The 21,121-nt window shown below is 37.5% G+C and overlaps 1 protein-coding gene across 2 annotated transcripts in view; it reads right to left on the bottom strand.

Annotated features, from left to right (window-relative positions):
* Nucleotides 1-21,121, bottom strand: part of MEI4 (meiotic double-stranded break formation protein 4) — a 266,300-nt gene that overhangs the window by 214,280 nt on the left and 30,899 nt on the right. For both annotated transcript variants that reach the window (XM_016955885.4, XM_016955886.4), the window contains exon 2: nt 11,227-11,472. In XM_016955885.4, the coding sequence (XP_016811374.1) occupies nt 11,227-11,458 (232 nt within the window). In that variant the 5' untranslated portion in view covers nt 11,459-11,472. The remainder of the gene's footprint in view (nt 1-11,226; nt 11,473-21,121) is intronic.

Genomic DNA, 21,121 nt, shown 5'->3' with positions numbered 1-21,121 from the left:
AAGTATGTTTTAAATCAACTACAATTTTAAACAAACTTCCATCATTATTGTATTAGACAATTTATATTATGAAAGCTTATATGGAAACAGAGAGAAATGCTTACGCATTGAATTTTCACACTCTTTCAGCATCTGTAAAACAGTGAATGCCCCAACTTATAAATGCTGAGCTCCACAGTTGTGTCGGTAAGTCAGTTATTTGCAATGTTTCCTCAGTACGTCGTCTGGAACAGGGTGAGAAGAACAAAGAGGTGAAACAGAGGCGGAGCAGGCTGGGACCAGGAAAATAGTCATCAGAAGACTAAGGCAAGCTCCATCCTGGATCTGTCAGGCCCCTGTTCTGTTCTCTGGTCACCACTAGTCTAGCTAAAAACTGTTTCCTGAATCCATGCTTATACAAGATGAGAAAGCAAGAACTGGGGAGGCAATGGAACAGTGAGAATTCAGTCCTCAGGCTATAAGGCAGAAAAGAAGAGTGAGGGGACCAACCTGAGCAATGTGAGCTAGAGGATCAGGAAGCTCCCAAAGTCATCTGGCTGGGTTGGTTGTTTCTCGGGACCCAAAACTTAAAACTCAGTTCAACCCTAACTACTTATACTGCTCTGCATACTGCCCTCCACCTCCACTACCCTAAGCACTCTATACAAGTGCCCTGTAATAAACAAACATTTACTAAATAAACATGTACATCAACGAATTTAGTTTGATTTTTTCTTACTTTCTTTTCACTCTGGCCAACTGCTCATCCTTTTTACTATAACCAATTGCTCATCCTGTAGCCTATGATTTATGAATATATTCATAATATATTCATAAATATATTATATTTATATATAATATATCTATGTATATTACATTACACATAGATGTGTAATACTATCTATGATTTATGACTATATTAACTACTTAAAGTTGCAGGCAAAAAGGCACATACCTGACACTTCATCCATCCACTTCTCTCCTATGAATATCAAATGACCGTGTAATATAATAGCAACTGTCCAGATTCCCCCTGCCCCACCCGCACACACACTCAAATTTTAATCCTAAATCTGCCTACGGAAATTCTATGCCATTTTTCCCATTAACAAAGCCCTGCTCTTGTCACCATAAACCCTTCAATCCCTAGTCCAGTTTAGAAACAGCTACTAACATCTTCCTGGCTAGTCTCTGTGATGTGAGTCTTTCTCATCCACCTTCTCAGACCTAGACTAAATCCTTGCCAACATTAAGAGTCCCTCTTTAACAGGAGGCTGTTGCAGTGTCTATGAAATTTAAAATAAATTAATAAAAATAAATTTAAAAAGAGATTCTATAAAATAAAATGTAAGTAATCTTTTATAAAGAAAAAGAGCATAGCTTTTCACTCATATGTTCTCTTCCATAGATCAGGAAGATGATTAACCATACCTGCCACACATCACAAAAAAGGTTCTGAGAAATGTGTCACTGGGTATGTAGACTTCTTTTTCTTCCTTCCTTCCTTTCTACTTTCCTTTTGTTTTTCATTCTTTCATTCCATAAATTAGTAAAGAGCATTTAAGTAAGATAAAAATGTGACATTATATAATCAAGTTCTCTTTATCCCTCCCCTATATAGTCTAGTCCCCTACTAAATACAATAAAGAGGTATATTCATTAAGAAGCTGTAGAAAAACAAGAATAAAGAAATAGCAGAGTTCCTGAAATGCTGTAGAAAAAGCATATCAGGGTGGAGCCAAGATGGCCGAATAGGAACAGCTCCGGTCTACAGCTCCCAGCGTGAGCGATGCAGAATACGGGTGATTTTTGCATTTCCATCTGAGGTACCAGGTTCATCTCACTAGGGAGTGCCAGACAGTCAGCGCAGGACAGTGGGTGCAGCACACCGTACGTGAGCCAAAGCAGGGCAAGGCACTGCCTCACTCGGGAAGTGCAAGGGGTCAGGGAGTTCCCTTTCCTAGTCAAAGAAAGGGGTAATAGACAGCACCTGGAAAATCGGGTCACTCCCATCCGAATACTGCGCTTTTCCAACGGGCTTAAAAAACGGCACACCAGGAGATTATATCCCACACATGGCTCGGAGGGTCCTACACCCACGGAGTCTCCCTGATGGCTAGCACAGCAGTCTGAGATCAAACTACAAGGTGGCAGTGAGGCTGGGGGAGGGGCACCTGCCATTGCCCAGGCTTGATTAGGTAAACAAAGCAGCTGGGAAGCTCAAACTGGGTGGAGCCCACCACAGCTCAAGGAGGCCTGCCTGCCCCTGTAGGCTCCACCTCTAGGGGCAGGGCACAGACAAACAAAAAGACAGCAGTAGCCTCTGCAGACTTAAATATCCCTGTCTGACAACTTTGAAGAGAGTAGTAGTTCTCCCAGCAGCAGCTGGAGATCTGAGAACGGGCAGACTGCCTCCTCAAGTGGGTCCCTGACCCGCGAGAAGCCTAACTGGGAGGCACCCCACAGTAGGGGCAGACTGACACCTCACACTGCCAGGTACGCCTCTGAGACAAAACTTCCAGAGGAGCGATCAGGCAGCAGCATTTGCGGGTCACCAAAATCCGCTGTTCTACAGCCACCGCTGTTCTGCAGCCACCGCTGCTGACACCCAGGTAAACAGGATGTGGAGTGGACCTCCAGCAAACTCCAACAGACCTGCAGCTGAGGGTCCAGAATGGTAGAAGGAAAACTAACAAACTGAAACGACATCCACACCAAAAACCCATCTGTACGTCACCATCATCAAAGACCAAAAGTAGATAAAACCACAAAGATGGGGAAAAAACACAGCAGAAAACCTGGAAACTCAAAAAAGTAGAGTGCCTCTCCTCCTCCAAAGGAACACAGCTCCTCACCAGCAATGGAACAAAGCTGGACAGAGAATGACTTTGACGAATTGAGAGAAGAAGGCTTCAGACGATCAAACCACTCCGAGCTAGAGGAGGAAATTCAAACCAATGGCACAGAAGATAGAAACTTTGAAAAAAAATTAGACGAATGGATAACTAGAATAACCAGTGCAGAGAAGTCCTTAAAGGAGCTAATGGAGCTGAAGGCCAAGTCTCGAGAACTACGTGAAGAATGCAGAAGCCTCAGGAGCCGATGCGATCGACTGGAAGAAAGGGTATCAGTGATGGAAGACAAAATGAATGAAACGAAGCGAGAAGGGAAGTTTAGAGAAAAAAGAATAAAAAGAAACGAACAAAGCCTCCAAGAAATATGGGACTATGTGAAAAGACCAAATCTACGTCTGATTGGTGTACCTGAAAGTGACGGGGAGAATGGAACCAAGTTGGAAAACACTCTGCAGGATATTATCAAGGAGAACTTACCCAATCTAGCAAGGCAGGACAACGTTCAGATTCAGGAAATACAGAGAATGTCACAAAGATACTCCTCGAGAAGAGCAACTCCAAGACACATAATTGTCAGATTCACCAAAGTTGAAATGAAGGAAAAAATGTAAAGGGCAGCCAGAGAGAAAGGTCTGGTTACCCACAAGGGGAAACCCATCAGACTACCAGTGGATCTCTCAGCAGAAACTCTACAAGCCAGAAGAGAGTGGGGGCCAATATTCAACATTCTTAAAGAAAAGAATTTTCAACTCAGAATTTCATATCCAGCAAATCTAACCTTCATAAGTGAAGGAGAAATAAAATCCTTTACAGACAAGCAAATGCTGAGAGATTTTGTCACCACCAGGCCTGCCCTAAAAGAGCTCCTGAAGGAAGCACTAAACATGGAAAGGAACAACCGGTACCAGCCACTGCAAAAACCTGCCAAAATGTAAAGACCATCCAGGCTAGGAAGAAACTGCATCAACTAACGAGCAAAATAACCAGAGAACATCATACTGACAGGATCAAATTCACACATAACAATATTAACTTTAAATGTATATGGGCTAACTGCTCCAATTACAAGACACAGACTGGCAAATTGGATAAAGAGTCAAGACCCATCAGTGTGCTATATTCAGGAAACTCATCTCACATGCAGAGACACACATGGGCTCAAAATAAAGGGATGGAGGAAGATCTACCAAGGAAATGGAAAACAAAAAAAGGCAGGGGTTGCAATCCTAGTCTCTGATAAAACAGACTTTAAACCAACAAAGATCAAAAGACACAAAGAAGGCCATTTCATAATGGCAAAGGGATCAATTCAACAAGAAGAGCTAACTATCCTAAATATACATGAACCCAATACAGGAGCACCCAGATTCATAAAGCAAGTCCTGAGTGACCTACAAAGAGACTTAGACTCCCACACAATAATAATGGGAGACTTTAACACCCCACTGTCAACATTAGACAGATCATGAGACAGAAAGTTAACAAGGATACCCAGGAATTGAACTCAGCTCTGTATCAAGCAGACCTAATAAACATCTACAGAACTCTCCACCCCAAATCAACAGAATATATACTTTTTTCAGCACCACACCACACCTATTCCAAAATTGACCACATACTTGGAAGTAAAGCTCTCCTCAGCAAATGTAAAAGATCAGAAAGTATAACAAACTGACTCTCAGAGCACAGTGCAATCAAACTAGAACTCAGGATTAAGAAACTCACTCAAAACCGCTCAACTACATGGAAACTGAACAACATGCTTCTGAATGACTACTGGGTACATAACGAAATGAAGGGAGAAATAAAGATGTTCTTTGAAACCAATAAGAACAAAGACACAACATACCAGAATCTCTGGGACACATTCAAAGCAGTGTGTAGAGGGAAATTTATAGCACTAAATGCCCACAAGAGAAAGCACGAAAGATCCAAAATTGACACCCTAACATCACAATTAAAAGAACTAGAAAAGCAAGAGCAAACACATTCAAAAGCTAGCAGAAGGCAAGAAATAACTAAAATCAGAGCAGAACTGAAGGAAATAGAGACACAAAAAACCCTTCAAAAAATTAGTGAATCCAGGAGCTGGTTTTTTGAAAAGATCAACAAAATTGATAGACCACTAGCAAGACTAATAAAGAAGAAAAGAGAGAAGAATCAAATAGACACAATAAAAAATGATAACGGGAATAACACCACCGATCACACAGAAATACAAACTACCATCAGAGAATACTACAAACACCTCTACACAAATAAACTAGAAAATCTAGAAGAAATGGATAAATTCCTCGACACATACACTCTCCCAAGACTAAACCAGGAAGAAGTTGAATCTCTGAATAGACCAATAACAGGCTCTGAAATTGTGGCAATAATCAATAGCTTACCAACCAAAAAAAGTCCAGGACCAGATGGATTCACAGCCGAATTCTACCCGAGGTACAAGGAGGAGCTGGTACCATGCCTTCTGAAACTACTCCAATCAATAGAAAAAGAGGGAATCCTCCCTAACTCATTTTATGAGGCCAGCATCATCCTGATACCAAAGCCTGGCAGAGACACAACAAAAAAAGAGAATTTTAGACCAATATCCTTGATGAACATTGATGCAAAAATCCTCAATAAAATACTGGCAAACCAAATCCAGCAGCACATCAAAAAGCTTATCCACCATGATCAAGTGGGCTTCATCCCTGGGATGCAAGGCTGGTTCAATATACGCAAATCAATAAATGTAATCCAGCATATAAACAGAACCAAAGACAAAAACCACATGATTATCTCAATAGATGCAGAAAAGGCCTTTGACAAAATTCAACAACTCTTCATGCTAAAAACTCTCAATAAATTAGGTATTGATGGGACATACCTCAAAATAATAAGAGCTGTCTATGAGAAGCCCACAGCCAATATCATACTGAATGGGCAAAAACTGGAAGCATTCCCTTTGAAAACTGGCACAAGACAGGGATGCCCTCTCTCACCACTCCTATTCAACATAGTGTTCGAAGTCTTGGCCAGGGCAATTAGGCAGGAGAAGGAAATAAAGGGTATTCAATTAGGAAAAGAGGAAGTCAAATTGTCCCTGTTTGCAGATGACATGATTGTGTATCTAGAAAACCCCACTGTCTCAGCCCAAAATCTCCTTAAGCTGATAAGCAACTTCAGCAAACTCTCAGGATACAAAATCAATGTGTAAAACTCACAAGCATTCTTATACACCAATAACAGACAAACAGAGAGCCAAATCATGAGTGAACTCCCATTCACAATTGCTTCAAAGAGAATAAAATACCTAGGAATCCAACTTACAAGGGATGTGAAGGACCTCTTCAAGAAGAACTACAAACCACTGCTCAATGAAATAGAAGAGGACACAAATAGAAGACCATTCCATGCTCATGGGTAGTAAGAATCAATATCGTGAAAATGGCCATACTGCCCAAGGTAATTTACAGATTCAATGCCATCCCCATCAAGCTACCAATGACTTTCTTCACAGAATTGGAAAAAACTACTTTCAAGTTCATATGGAACCAAAAAAGAGCCCACATCGCCAAGTCAATCCTAAGCCAAAAGAACAAAGATGGAGGCATCATGCTACCTGACTTCAAACTATACTACAAGGCTACAGTAACCAAAACAGCATGGTACTGGTACCAAAACAGAGATATAGATCAATGGAACAGAACAGAGCCCTCAAAAATAATGCCACTTATCTACAACCATCTGATCTTTGACAAATCTGACAAAAACAAGCATTGGGGAAAGGATTCCCTATTTAATAAATAGTGCTGGGAAAACTGGCTAGCCATATGTAGAAAGCTGAAACTGGATCCCTTCCTTACGCCTTATACAAGAATTAATTCAAGATGGATTAAAGACTTACATGTTAGACCTAATACCATAAAAACCCTAGAAGAAAACCTAAGCAATACCATTCAGGACATAGGCATGGGCAAGGACTTCATGTCTAAAACACCAAAAGCAATGGCAACAAAAGCCAAAATTGACAAATGGGATCTAATTCAACTAAAGAGCTTCTGCACAGCAAAAGAAACTACCATCAGAGTGAATAGGCAACCTACAAAATGGGAGAAAATTTTTGCAACCTACTCATCTGACAAAGGGCTAATATCCAGAATCTACAATGAACTGAAACAAATTTACAAGACAAAAATAAACAATCCCATCAAAAAGTGGGTGAAGGATACAAACAGACACTTCTCAAAAGAAGACATTGATCCAGCCAAAAGACACATGAAAAAATGCTCATCATCACTGGCCATCAGAGAAATGCAAATCAAAACCACAATGAGATACCATCTCACACCAGTTAGAATGGCAATCATTCAAAAGTCAGGAAACAACAGGTGCTGGAGAGGATGTGGAGAAATAGGAACACTTTTACACTGTTGGTGGGACTGTAAACTAGTTCAACCATTGTGGAAGTCAGTGTGGCGATTCCTCAGGGATCTAGAACTAGAAATACCATTTGACCCAGCCATCCCATTACTGGGTATATACCCAAAGGATTATAAATCATGCTGCTATAAAGACACATGCACACGTATGTTTATTGAGGCACTAGTCACACTAGCAAAGACTTGGAACCAACCCAAATGTCCAACAACGATAGACTGGATTAAGAAAATGTGGCACATATACACCATGGAATACTATGCAGCCATAAAAAATGATGAGTTCATGTCCTTTGTAGGGACATGGATGAAACTGGAAACCACCATTCTCAGTAAACTATCACAAGGACAAAAAACCAAACACTGCATGTTCTCACTCATAGGTGGGAATTGAACAATGAGAACACATGGACACAGGAAGGGGAACATCACACTCCGGGGTCTGTTGTGGGGTGGGGGGAGGGATAGCATTAGGAGATATACCTAATGCTAAATGACGAGTTAATGGGTGCAGCACACCAACATGACACAGGTATACGTATGTAACTAACCTGCACACTGTGCACATGTACCCTAAAACTTAAAGTGTAATAATAATAAAATTAAAATAAATAAATAAATAATAAAAAGAAAAAGAAACGCGGCTGCCCAGGCACCCAGTTACATTTGAATTTCAAATAGACAACAAATAATGTTTAGCATAACATGATTATATTGAATGAGATGTGTTTATAATAAAACGTTACTCATTGTTTATCTGATATTCACATTTAAAAAAAAAGAAAGAAAAAGCATATCATACTTTCTTCCTTGTTTATTTTGCCATTTTGGCTTTGCTTTATTTAATTTTGGGTTGTTTAGTTGCTTCAATGAATAGTTGATGCTGTAAACTGAATTCCCCATCCTCTCAATCTGTCAAGAATCATTCAATTCAACATTTATTGAGTACTTTCTGTCTCTAAACACTCAACAACAGTTGCACATATAAAACAACACTGAAAATTCTAGAAAAAATATGTACTAATATAAATACACTTTAATATAGTTTTGATTTTCAGGTATGGAGTTCTCTTAGAGCAAGGATTATCACTATTTCATGTTATCCTTACATAACTGCCATGTTCTTCCTTTATTTTCCTGTCAGTGTATGCTCCCCTTTTGTATATTTTTTCTCTCCCCTTTACCAGTTACTCCATTTATCTAAATCTATTCATTTATTCCTCATTTTTGAAGTTTAAGGTAACAGATAGAGAACCAGATTACTTCCAAACATCTGTGCAGAAACATTGTACCTGCAACTCCTGCTGTGAGTAAAACTGACTTTAATTATATGATTTTTTGAAAATTTTTCTCACAGGCACTGTAACTGAAAGTGCTCAGCATAAAAACAAGCTATCACCTAGGTTCCTCCTATTAGGCACATTCATGTTACAAAAAAACAACATGCACATTTTATCAGTAGTATGAATAGACCCTTGGATAGTAAACAAGAGTTTTGATTTCATGGATGCTTATGATAGTCATAGTTTAAGATTCCTGGAAATTTTAACATTTGAGACATTATATTAATTGTATAACTATACAGGAAAAAATAAAGAAAAATTGACTATGTTTGCCATTCATTCACTGGGTATACTCAAAGAGCCCATTATCAAAAAGGACTCTAGAGAAACTAAAATGTGGCTGTAAATTGTGTAATACTATTTTTGCTCATGCAATAGTAAGATTTTAGTAACATCTATTAAGTTACTGGGTTTTCATGATAATTCCCAAAACTAAAGTCTCCTATTACCCACAGCATATATGTGCGCCTTACACCTGCTGCACGCTCTTAATGTGATAATGCCTCATCTTCCTCTGACATCCCTGGAATATTGGAATCTGCAGGCTTCCCACCTACACTCATGGCTCTATTCTCTTTGAGTCTCATCTACAGCAGTAACTTCACTATTCCTTAAATCCAACAGATCCTAAGTCTGTGTCTGTAGTTCTAGCCTGCTCATCCTCTCTGACCATACTTCCACCTTCCTTCTAGGTAATCTATATTCCAGGGATTAGCCTACAGTCAGAGAAACCTGGGCTCAACCTTTTGTCCTATTAGCTTATTTCTGTGTTCACCATCTGAATTGAAAGTATCACAATCCATTCAGTAGGCTAGGAGGGAAACCTTATTTAGGTATTTAGGTATTACCCTAAATACTGCTATGTCCCTTAACCACTCTCTGAAACCATTCATAAATGTCTAAAGTGTCTACTCTGAATTTATTCCTACATGTCTGTCCTTTTATTTCTCACTATCACAGATCTAATTCAACTCACTATTCCTTATGTAGGCTTTAGTCAAAGCTTTAAAAATTGGTATCCCTGCCTCGAATCACCTCTATAGCCAAAACATCCTCTATGTTCCTCTTTCATTGGACAGATATTTGCTGATCACCTTCTATGTGTCAGGCTTTGAGCTGGGCAACAAGTAAAGAGACCTGAGAAAATCAAAGGTCTCTCCTCAGTGAACATAAGCTCAAGTTCAGGAGATAAACCTGCAACCAAGTAAATAAACAAATAAGTAAATACTACACAGGAGGTGCTTGTGTGGGGAATAACTAGTGGGGGTCCACTAGAGGAGTCAAGGAATACCTCACTGAGGAGGTGTCACTTAAAATGAGACCAAAGGAGGAGAAGAAACCAGCCTCAAAGAGTCAAAGAGAAGAACCTAGGAGAGGACCATGGCAATAAAGAGATTTCAAGGGCTAGAAGGAAGGCCATGTTGACTAGGGCCTAGCTGATAATGGGGAGAGTGTATGAGATGAGGTGGGAGAGGTGAGTAGAGGTGAAATCACCCACAGCATTTTGGGCCACTATCAGAAGCCTGAATCTAATGCGAAGCCTAATTAAAAGCCAGGGAAGAGTTTTATGCAAAGAAATAACACTGCCTGATTTATGTTTTTTTTTTTTCTAACTTGCCAGAATTACGTTTCCCAATCATGAGTGTCAATCTTCTGCTTCAAAAAAGCCCAGTGGCTCCTGATTAATAGGGTAACCACACGTTCTAGTTTGCTCAAGTAAACCCAGGTTTGCCCCTGTGTTCCCAGTGTAATTATTAATAGGCCCTTCTTTTCACCCTCACAAGGGTCCTAGTAGAAACCATAAATTACATGGTTAACTTACTGATAAGCAATACAGTAAAATATTCCTTAGGTTGACATTCAAGACCCTTCTGAATCCGGTCCCAACTTCCCTCTGTACCTTGTACCTTTTTCCCCATCGCTTCTTTGCCTTACAAGTGTTCTGGTCACTCTTAAATGTAATGATGGCAGTATTCTGAATGCAATATGTATTCTCCACTCCAGTGCCTTTGCACACGCTCCTGCATCTTACTGGATGTTCTGTAACCATTTCACTGACAGAACTTTGAGGGCCAGAGGTAAGAAGCCTTCCCAGAAACTAGGCAGAAGGAATAACTTCCTCCTCTGTATTTTGTCAGTCTCTATTATAGTATGTATCACAACTAGGTTAATTATTTATACACCTGTTTTCTCTGCTAGAATGGTAGACACTTAGTAGCAAGGACAGCACCTCCTTTTATGTGTTTTGGAGTCCTCACCACCCACACATGCCTGGCTGATAGCTGGTATTTCACATTGGACTGCTAGATTAACTACTGAATATAAAAGCAAAATAAAATGTATAGTAAAATAATAAAGTTGAACAATGAGATTTTAAAAGACCTTATTGCCTTCACATCTATACTATTTTCATTCTCTAACTTCATTCCAAAGTCAAATGTAGGAAAGTGACAATAAAATTTTAATGAATGACCAGAAGTAAAAAAATGTATAAGGCTAGAAGATGTCGAGCTTTCATGGAAACTAAAAATTTTCATGTTTTGGGAATACATTTCTAAATAATTGTGCAACTGAAATAAAACAAGTATGACATACTACCAAAAGGCAATTTTATATACTCACCACTCTTAAAGGATCCTGAACAAAGCCTGCTCACAAGAAGTTTTTGACGTAATTGCATAACTTCAGCTTCCAAGATTTCAACTTTTGATCTCCATTTTGACTGCTCCTCAGACAGCAACATAGCAAGGTGCTCTGTGTATTCTCTGCTGCTTTTGTCTGCTGGTTTTGAGCGGATAATTGCCAAGGCCAGAGCCAGCTTTGAAGTTCTCAAATACCATTTTTGAACATCCATCCTGGCTTTTGTCCCTATCATTTAATAAGAAAAAAGTTATAGAAATTCTTTTTAACTTGTGTAGTGCATTTCATTTGCTTAAAATTGATTCTGCAGAGTAACATTAATTAATAAGTTTATAATAAGACTTGGCACCAAGTAACAGAAAAAAAAATCAGGGACTGAAAACAGTATGAGAAAATTATGCAGAAGAAAAATACACACACATGCATATTAAATATATTAAGATTCAATAGTAGGTTTAGACAATTTGACAACTTCTTGGGATGGAAAAAACACATATTAATTCATTTAGTTGTTTCTAACCAGAGAAACGTATCAGAATCTCTGAGGGAGCTTTCAAAATATACTCCCTCAAAATTCTGACTTAGCAAATTTTGAGTAGGACTGAGGCTTTTATATTTTGAAAATGAGTCCACTGAATAACCAGAACCATTAAATTATCTATTTATAAATTTAAGTCCTTCCTTTCCTCCAACCCATCTGTTAAATCTTGCATTCCTTAATGAACCTTTTACCTGCTATTCCTGCCTCTAACCAGCCCCCTCCAATCTATATGGAGAACAATCTTTTAAATATTTGCATCATTTAAGTTGCGAGTCTACTCTGATTCTTCACTTCCAAAGATTTCCAATCGTCGTTCTGAGCATACTTTTCCAAACCAACAGTGTGTCACAGTCTTAAAATATAAACATACTTATGGAGGCCACATGACAGACCACTGCATACACTGCTTTAATATCATCCCTACTCAAGTATAAGACCCTGTGGCCTCCTCCAGGCTTTATTAGATTATCATGAGAGTTGTGCACATAAAATGTGCTAAATAAAAATGCTTGATGAAGAGTGAAAAGTAAGATGACCCAGAATATTCAGGACTTTCAGTTGCCCCACCTATCCTACTAACACATTTTCAAATTCTTCACCTTACATTTCAAACTTTATTTCCTTCCATTTCCCCAGCCTATCCTTCCATATTGGTTGGATCACACTCAACCAGATACAGCCCAAGTGTACTCCTATACACATCTCTGCTCATAAATTTTCCACTGCTGTGATGCCCTGACTTTCTTATATAGCTGCCCAAGCCCTGACTGTGCACCCTTTAAAGAACAACTCATATACCAACATATAAAATTTTCTCAGGTCTATTCCCACCCACAGCGATGTGTAACTAACTATCTGATATCCTGTAATTTGGCACTGAAAATGTACAATCTAACAAATGGCTTAATGCTGTTTTATTATAATTAGTAATGAACACAAAAATCTGTATAAAATATGTTCATCACAGCATTATTGATAATATTGAAAATGGACTGACAAATAGTTAAATTAATAAAAGTATGACTATACAAATGAATATTACTTAGCCATTAAAAATTAGATTTTTAGAAATTTTGTATTAGCCTGAGAAAGTGTTAAGTACAACAAATGAAGACATGAAATTATATGGACAGTAGGACCCCAGTTACAAGAAAAATGGGGAAGATAAAAAAAGTAAATAGAAAGTATAACTGTAGAATTATTGGTGATTTTTATCCTCTTATCTTCATTTCTTCATTTTTCTAATTTTATTCAATTAACATATATCAATTATAATTAAAAATGTAAAGAAACTAGATTTCCAGAATCAAAGTACACAGCTTTGTATTTTCACAGCTGTTGACTACACTAAGGACTAGATACTGTCAAGATGAACAAACTAATTAGAATTATAGCTCCACTTATTTTAGCTTTCTCAACAACCATTTCACTCCCTGGATCATCCTCCATCTGTCATCAGCGATAGGAGCAGTGGACTCTGACACTCATTACTCTCAGAAAAGCACCCTATGTGCACAGGACAGACATATGGTTTTTGAGACCCTCCTTCAAGAAGTAAGTTTGCTAATACATAATGATACTGATTTTTTAAAAGGTGCCTATTCAAAGTTGTTTCAGTTAGAAAAGAATCTCACATTCAATTATAAACAGTGGGATTCCAGGCTAAAAGAAAAAACTAGAAAAACAGTTTATTAGCACAAGAGGACAAAGTTCTCTGGATAATAAAAACACAGCAAATTCCCTGTCATCCTGCAGAGATATTTAATTAATTGATTGAAGCAACCTGATTAACTAAATGTTCTGATTTTTAAGTTGTTGCATATGATTTGTTAATAGTCTTAAAATCATGCTGAATATCAGCTATCAGAAAGAGAGATCAAATTATAAAATTCTTATGGATTGTAACTATATCAAGGTCAGGGTCATTTGTCTGAACATTTAGATTTGTACTACAAATGAAAAGAAATAATTGCTAATAAAGAGGTTTAGCACAGGCTTGCAGGATATAAATCACACTTAAAATACACACAGAACAACAACATACAACCAAACCAAACCAGGTTTTTAAAACTGCTTCCTCACGTTTGTGTGTGTAAATGTGTGTGTTTATAAATGTATGCCTTCTTAATTGTAGAACAGCATTCCTATCCTCAAAGTATCATTTGCAAAATAAAGATAATTCAGTTTCCCCTAATATTTCATGGAAGAAAAATGAACTTCTATGGCATCATAAGAAAGATATATTTGGCCTTCGTCCCCAGTTCCTGACACAAAGCTCTTAAATCCCTTAGAATTTCCTGAGGTAGCTTGTGGCAGGCCCCTAGAAAGCTTCAGGATAAGAATTAGTTGCCAGAAAGACCAAACCATAATTAAAAGCTTGGAACTTTCAGTCCCACCCCAAGCCTCCAGGGAGATGAGAGGGACTGAAGACTGAATTAATGATGGATCATGCTTTTTTGATGAAATCTCCACAAAACCCCCAATCAATGGGATTCAGAGAGCTTTCAGGTTGGTGAACACATCAGGATGCTAAGAGGGTGGCACACCTAGAAAGGATGTGGAAGCTCTGTGCAATCCCCCCATACATGGCCCTATGCATCTCTCCCATTTGGCTGTTCCTGTGCTGTATTTTTTATAGTAAACTGGTAATAAATAGAGTGACTTACTGAGTTCTGTGAGTTATTCTAGCAAGTTATCAAGCCTGACTAGAAGGGTTGTGAGAACCTCTGAATAAGTCAGACAGAGTGCAAGTAACCTACGGGCCCAGTACCTGCAACTGGCATTTAAACTGAGTGCAGTCTGATGGAACTGAGCCCTTAAACCTGTGAAGTCTGAAGCTAACTCCAGGTAGTTAGTGTCAGAATTGAGTTGAACTGTTGAAAATCTAGTTCGTGCCCAGAGAATCAGAACTGGTTGTTGCTACTGGAAAACACCCCAGCTTCCTAAATATATTCTCTGTTTCACTGAGGAAAGATCAGCAGTAACTTTCAGAAAGCCTTTTTAAATTCAATTTATGCTCAAATAATTGGAGTAAATAATGAAAATGAACATTTAATATCTCCCATGAAGGTATGTAGTGTCTCTTAATTCTTAATAGTTTAAAGTATAAAATCAGTCTTTTTAGAACACAGCATCAATTCCAGCACAGCTTACTTGTATTCTTTTTTATTTGGGAGCAGTTCTTACCATAGTAACATTCCCCATGGGGCTGTGAAAAAATGTAGTCATATTCCATATGACCTTGGATTTTCCCTCAGGCAATGCATGTAGAAACAGCTACTCCACACATTATTTTGGCCATTTGTATCATTTATTTCTCCTGCCCTAATTTTTCCTTATTGAACTTTAATTTGCTATCAACTCGCTAATTTTCTGAACCATCAAGTATTTTATATTTATATTATAACTTCAAATTCTAAAGTTACTTCATCACCAAGATCACTGATGAAACATCTAAAAAAAAAAAAAAAGAGCCACAGACTATTCCTATTCAAGACTGGTGGGAATTTTGAATTACATAGCCATTCAGGAGGATATTTTCCTAATATGTATCAAACATCTTCAAAGTATGTATTCCCCTTTGTCCCAGCAATACAAGTTCTAAGATTTCACCTTCAATAAATGATCAGAGCTGCATACAAAACTTTATGCCCATACATGATTTATAGAATTATAACTACCAATATAAAAAAAAACCTGTCACCAGTCTGAATATCTAATAATAGAGATCAAATTGTGATATATCATATAACTCAACTAAAAATGTTTTTGAAAATATTTGAAGTTATGGAAAAATATTTCCCACATGACATTAAATGTACAGTAAAACATAAAACAGTAAATGCAGTAAAACTGCAAATTAAAAAAATCTACAGACATATAGACATTAATATAGTGATACATTTAAAGACAAAAGGGGAAAGGGAAAAAGAGAGGGAAGGAACAAAAGAAAAAGAGAAAGATAAAAAGAGGGAAAGAAGAGAAAAGACAGACTTACTGAGCAAAATAAAAGCAACCCTTCACCATGAGTTGAGGAAGTCTGAATGATATTATTTTCTTACTTATACTTTTCTATATGCACTAGTCCATTTTGCACTGCAATAAAGGAATACCTAAGGCTGAGTAATTTATAAAGAATATAGGTTTATTTGGCTCATGGTTCTGCAGATTGTAGAGAGGCACGGTGCCAGCTTCTGCTTCTAGTGAGGCCTCAGGAGGCTTTCACTCATGGTAGAAGGCACAGGGAGCTAGTGTGTCACATGATAAGAAAAAGCAAGAAAGGGAGGGAGGTCCCAGACTCTTTTTCACAACCAGATCTCAAGTGAAATGGTTACCACAGGGAGGCCCCAAGGCATTCCTGAGAAAGCTGTCCCTATGACCCAAACACCTCCCACTAGGCCCCACCTGTAATCTTGAAGATCACATTCCAACATGAGATTTGGAGGGGACAAATATCAAAACCATATCACTATAGTTCCCAAACTGTCACAATAAACATTATAAGACATATAAGACAGGAAACTATCTTCATACTGATCCTACAGAAATTGTCCCTATTCTATATTTTTCTAAGTGGGAATTATAGAATATGCAGAAGACTGAAACTGGACCCTTATCCCATACCATATACAAAAATCAACTTAAAATGCAATAAAGACTTAAATATAACATGAAACCATAAAACTACTAGAAGAAAACATAGGGAAAGAGCTGCATAACATGGGTCTTGACAAAGATACTTTGAATATGACAGAAGGACAGGCAACAAAAGTAAAAATAGACAAATGGGATTGCATCAAACTTAAATGCTTCTGCACAGCAAAGGAAACAATCAACAGACTGAAGGAACAACCTGCAAAATAGGAGAAAATACTTGCAAACCATATATCTTATAAGGGGTTAACATCCAAAATATACAAGGGACTCCAAAAACTCAATAGCAAGTCCCCATATGCACAGGCAACCAAAGCAAACATAGACAAATGGTATCACACCAAGTTAAAAAGCTTCTGTGCAGCAAAAAAAAAAAAAAAAAAAAGTGAAGGGACAACCCAGAGAATGGAAATAAATATTTGCAAACTATCCCCCTGACAAGGAATTGATAGCCAGAATATATAAGGAGCTCAAAGAACCCTATAGGAAAAAATATAATAACCCGATGAAAACATGGGCAAAAGATTTGAATAGACATTTCTCAAAAGAAGACATAGAAATGGCAAACAGACATATGAAAGTGTTCACAGCATCACTGATTATCAGAGAAATGCAAATCAAAACTACAATTAGATATCGTCTCATCCCAGTTAAAAGGGCTTATATCCAAAAGACAGGCAATAACAACTGCTGGTGAGGATGTGGAGAAAAGGGAACCTTTGTACACTGTTGGTGGGAATGTAAATGAGTACAACCACTATGGAGAACTGTTTGGAGGGTCCTCAAAAAAACTAAAAATTGAGCTACCATATGTGCAGCAATCTCACTTTGGGTGTATACTCAAAAGAAAGGAAATCAGTATATTAAAGAGATATTTGCACTGTACGTGTTATAGCACTATTTACAATAACTAAGATTTGGAAGCAACCTAATTGTGTATCAACAGATTAATGTTAAAAGAAAATGTGGTACATATACACAATGGAGTACTATATTCAGCCACAAACAACAATGAGATACAGTCATTTGCAACAACATGGATGGAACCGGAGATAATTATATTAAGTAAAATAAGCCAGGGACAGAAAGACAAACATTGCATGTTCTCACTTATTTGTGGGATCTAAAAGTCAAAATAATTGAACTCTTGGACATAGAGAGTAGAAGGATGGTTACCAGAAGCTGCGAAGGGTAGTGGGGGACCTGGGGAAAGGTGGGGATAGGTAATGGGTACCAAAAAAAAAAGTAGAATGAATAAGACCTACTATTCAATAGCACAATAGGGTAACTACAGTCAATAATGTGTTCCTAACTCAAAAGATAAATGTTTGAGGGGACAGAAACTGCATTCTCCATAATGTGGTTATTTCACATTGCATTCCTGTATCAAAGTATCTCATGTACCCCATAAATATATACACCTACTATGTACCCACAAAATTTTTAAAAAACATAAGAGTTTTAAAATTCAATAGCCAGAAAAACTAAAAATGTGCAAAATACATGAATAAAAAATTCTCAAAAGAAGACATATGAATAACAAACAGGTGTACTTTTTAAAAAGCTCAACATCAGTAATCATTAGGGAAATGCAAATTAAAACCACAATGAGATATCATCTTACCCAAGTTAAAATGGCTTTTATCAAAAAGACAAAAGATGAGGATGTGGAGAAAAGGAAATCTTTGTACACTGTTGGTGAGAATATAAATTAGTACAACATCTACGGAAAACAGTATGGAGATTTCTCAAAGAACTCAAAATACAACTACCATATGATTCAGCAATCTTACTTCTGTGTATACATCCAAAGGAAATGAAATCAGTATGTCAAAAAGATATCTGCACTCCAATGTTTGCTGCAGCATTATTCGCAATAGAAAAGATATGAAATCAACCTGTGTCCATCAATGGATTAACAGATAAAGAAAAATATGTAATAATGAAATGCTATTCAGTCTTTAGAAACAAATTTTGTCATTTCAGCATTAATGAACCTGAAAAACATTATGCTGAGTGAAATGAGCCAGGCACAGAAAGATAACTTCTGCATGATTTCACTATATGTGAAATCTAAAATAGTCAAACCTATAGAGACAGAGATAGAATGGTGGTTTCCAAGGGTGGGGGCCAGAGAGAAAAGGGGAGATGTTAGTTAAAGGGCACAAAGTTTCACTTAGACAAGATGAATAACTTCCGGAGATCCATGGTACAACATGGTGACATAGTTAATAATGTTTTGTACACTTGAAAATTCCTAAAAGAATATATCTTAAGTGTTCTCACCACACACAAAAAATAAATATATGAGGTGACTGCTATGTTAATTGGCTTGACTTAATCACTTCTCAATGTCTATATATTGAAAATACCATATTGTATACTTTAAATTTATAAAATTTTTATTTGTTGATACCTTAATAAAGCTGGAAAAATAAATTAATAAACAAAGAAGATTTTAGCTAATTAAAAAAAGCAAAATGAAGAAGCATTTTGTATGAAGTCTCAGAGCTCTGCGCCAATCAATTTTTGATTGTGAAAAGAAGCTTAGCCTGTAGCGCTTACCTCTGCAATTCTGAGACATCTTCAACTGTAAAATACACCACTGATTCAACAACAGCTTAGGTGTAGACAAGGGGAATAAGAATGAAAGAACAGTACTTGCACATTAAACATAACTTCAACCGAAATTTTAAAGGGCTTTCAGAATTGAGGAAACATCGTCCATGGAATGAGAATTCTGCCTCCTAGCTTCTCTAATCTACCTTCCTGATCAGCTTTCCCAAATTCCACTGAGCCCATTGACTTCAGCCATTTCCACAGTCCATTTCCATATCCCTTCCTCTGAATGCCTTTTCTGTTCTTTTCACTAATTCAAAGGACACACAGATTTTGGAAGTGTGGCAGAAAACTTTCCAGTATGACCAAGCAGCAAGCGACTATCCCCTGTATCCCCAATGCCATGAATACTGGCTCACAGTAGGCACACAACTAAATACTAGTGAGTAAATGAATGAATGAATACATCAATATAGGTCTTACAATCACAGGGCTACTTGGCCAACTCTTAACCCTGGCTCTCATCAGTAAGCCTTGGTCAATTACATACTAGGAAAATAGCCTTGGAGTGAGAATAGGTTCTGAAGGGAACTTAATTAGTTAACCAAAAGGTCACATCTGTCTCTCTTCACTCAATAAGACATCCTTTCTTCACTATTTCCACTGAGTCTACTCTCTCCAAACTATGCCCTTCTACAGTATAAGCTTAAACTTTCACCAAAATAATTATTGAGTAAAGAAAATACAGTAGGAAAGATAAAATCTAATTCGCATACAGTTTTAGGTCAGAGGGTAAGCTATAAGGGAGAAAACCAGATTTTATCTTATGTGAGACCTACTCTAAATACTTGCCAAGAAAGCAAGAAACTGAAGGACACTGGCTAAACACTCCTTAAATCACTGACATGAATGTAATAAGGCAACACGTGAGTGCAGGAGGAAGTCCTCATGTATCATGATGGTGAAATATGCATTTATCAAATCCCAGTGTGGGGTGAAGCAGAGCTGGCAATGCTAGAACAGTAAGAAATTACAAGACTTTTGAGATAATTAGTTTAATAGCTTCGGTAAAGTTTGGACGAGGTCTAACATGTAATTTTTGGATTAGATCCGTCTGACAGATTTCCTAATTATTGTTATAGTTTCAGCACATACTGTACTGTAAAGTGTTCTATAAATTAATGTCATATGAAATTTTACATAAAAGAATGAGGATTTACTCGAGATTTCAAATTTTTCTACTTTTATTATTAAGGGCCCCTGTGGAAGCCTTTCCAGCAGAGAGTCTGTGCGTGACAGAAGGCTTGCAAAGATAAAAGGATACAGGCTTCTTTTTTTCCTTCTGTTCCCATCAAAACAAATCAACTATCTATCATGTTTCTCTTGTTGAAAAAAGAGTTAACTAAGCATGGATTTTAATTGTCTACGGTCTCTTAACACTATTTTTTTTAATTCCATCCCACACCTTTTGATTTCAAATTGCTTCTTTGTTTTGTCACAGGAATGATCTCTGGATTCTGGCAGAATTTCACATGGAAACATGCATCACATATATTTTATAAGATAACAGAAAAGACAGTGATTCAGAGATTTAGAGACATGTACACATGGCACAACCAGCAATCACATTCCACTACGTAAATCCATAAAAGGAAATAGGGAGCAGATATGTACTATTAACATGGATTTCTAAAAAATATTTTGGAAGAACTATAGGTGTTTCGTGGTTACACCGGTATTTTACACACTGAAATTGACATAATCCTCATCACAAAGATTGTTCGTAGAGTACATTTTAAAAGTCTGATGAATTACATAACTCAAATTCATAAACTTCACAAATTTGGAATCTTTATAAGGCTATATATACCCTGGCGGTGAAAAACAGTCCCGTGTCATAAAATAAGAATGAACATAGGATGAATCCAGAAAGCAAAGAAATAACCAGAAGAGACAACTGAGAGAGGTTGTGTCAATCCCAGGGAAGAGACCAGGCTTTTCAGGACCAGCTGAGCCAGGGCCTTAGCTTCAAGGGAAAGAGGAGATTAAAGAGGGGAGATGATGAGGTACAGAGTCCTGTGGAAAAGGTAAATGGCCCTATCCAAAAAAGTCATTTTGTAAATG

This window comes from Pan troglodytes, chromosome 5, assembly GCF_028858775.2.
Source record: "Pan troglodytes isolate AG18354 chromosome 5, NHGRI_mPanTro3-v2.0_pri, whole genome shotgun sequence".
Lineage (NCBI taxonomy): Eukaryota > Metazoa > Chordata > Mammalia > Primates > Hominidae > Pan > Pan troglodytes.
Note: the sequence above shows the minus strand (reverse complement) of the source record. Positions and strands in the feature narration are given on the sequence as shown.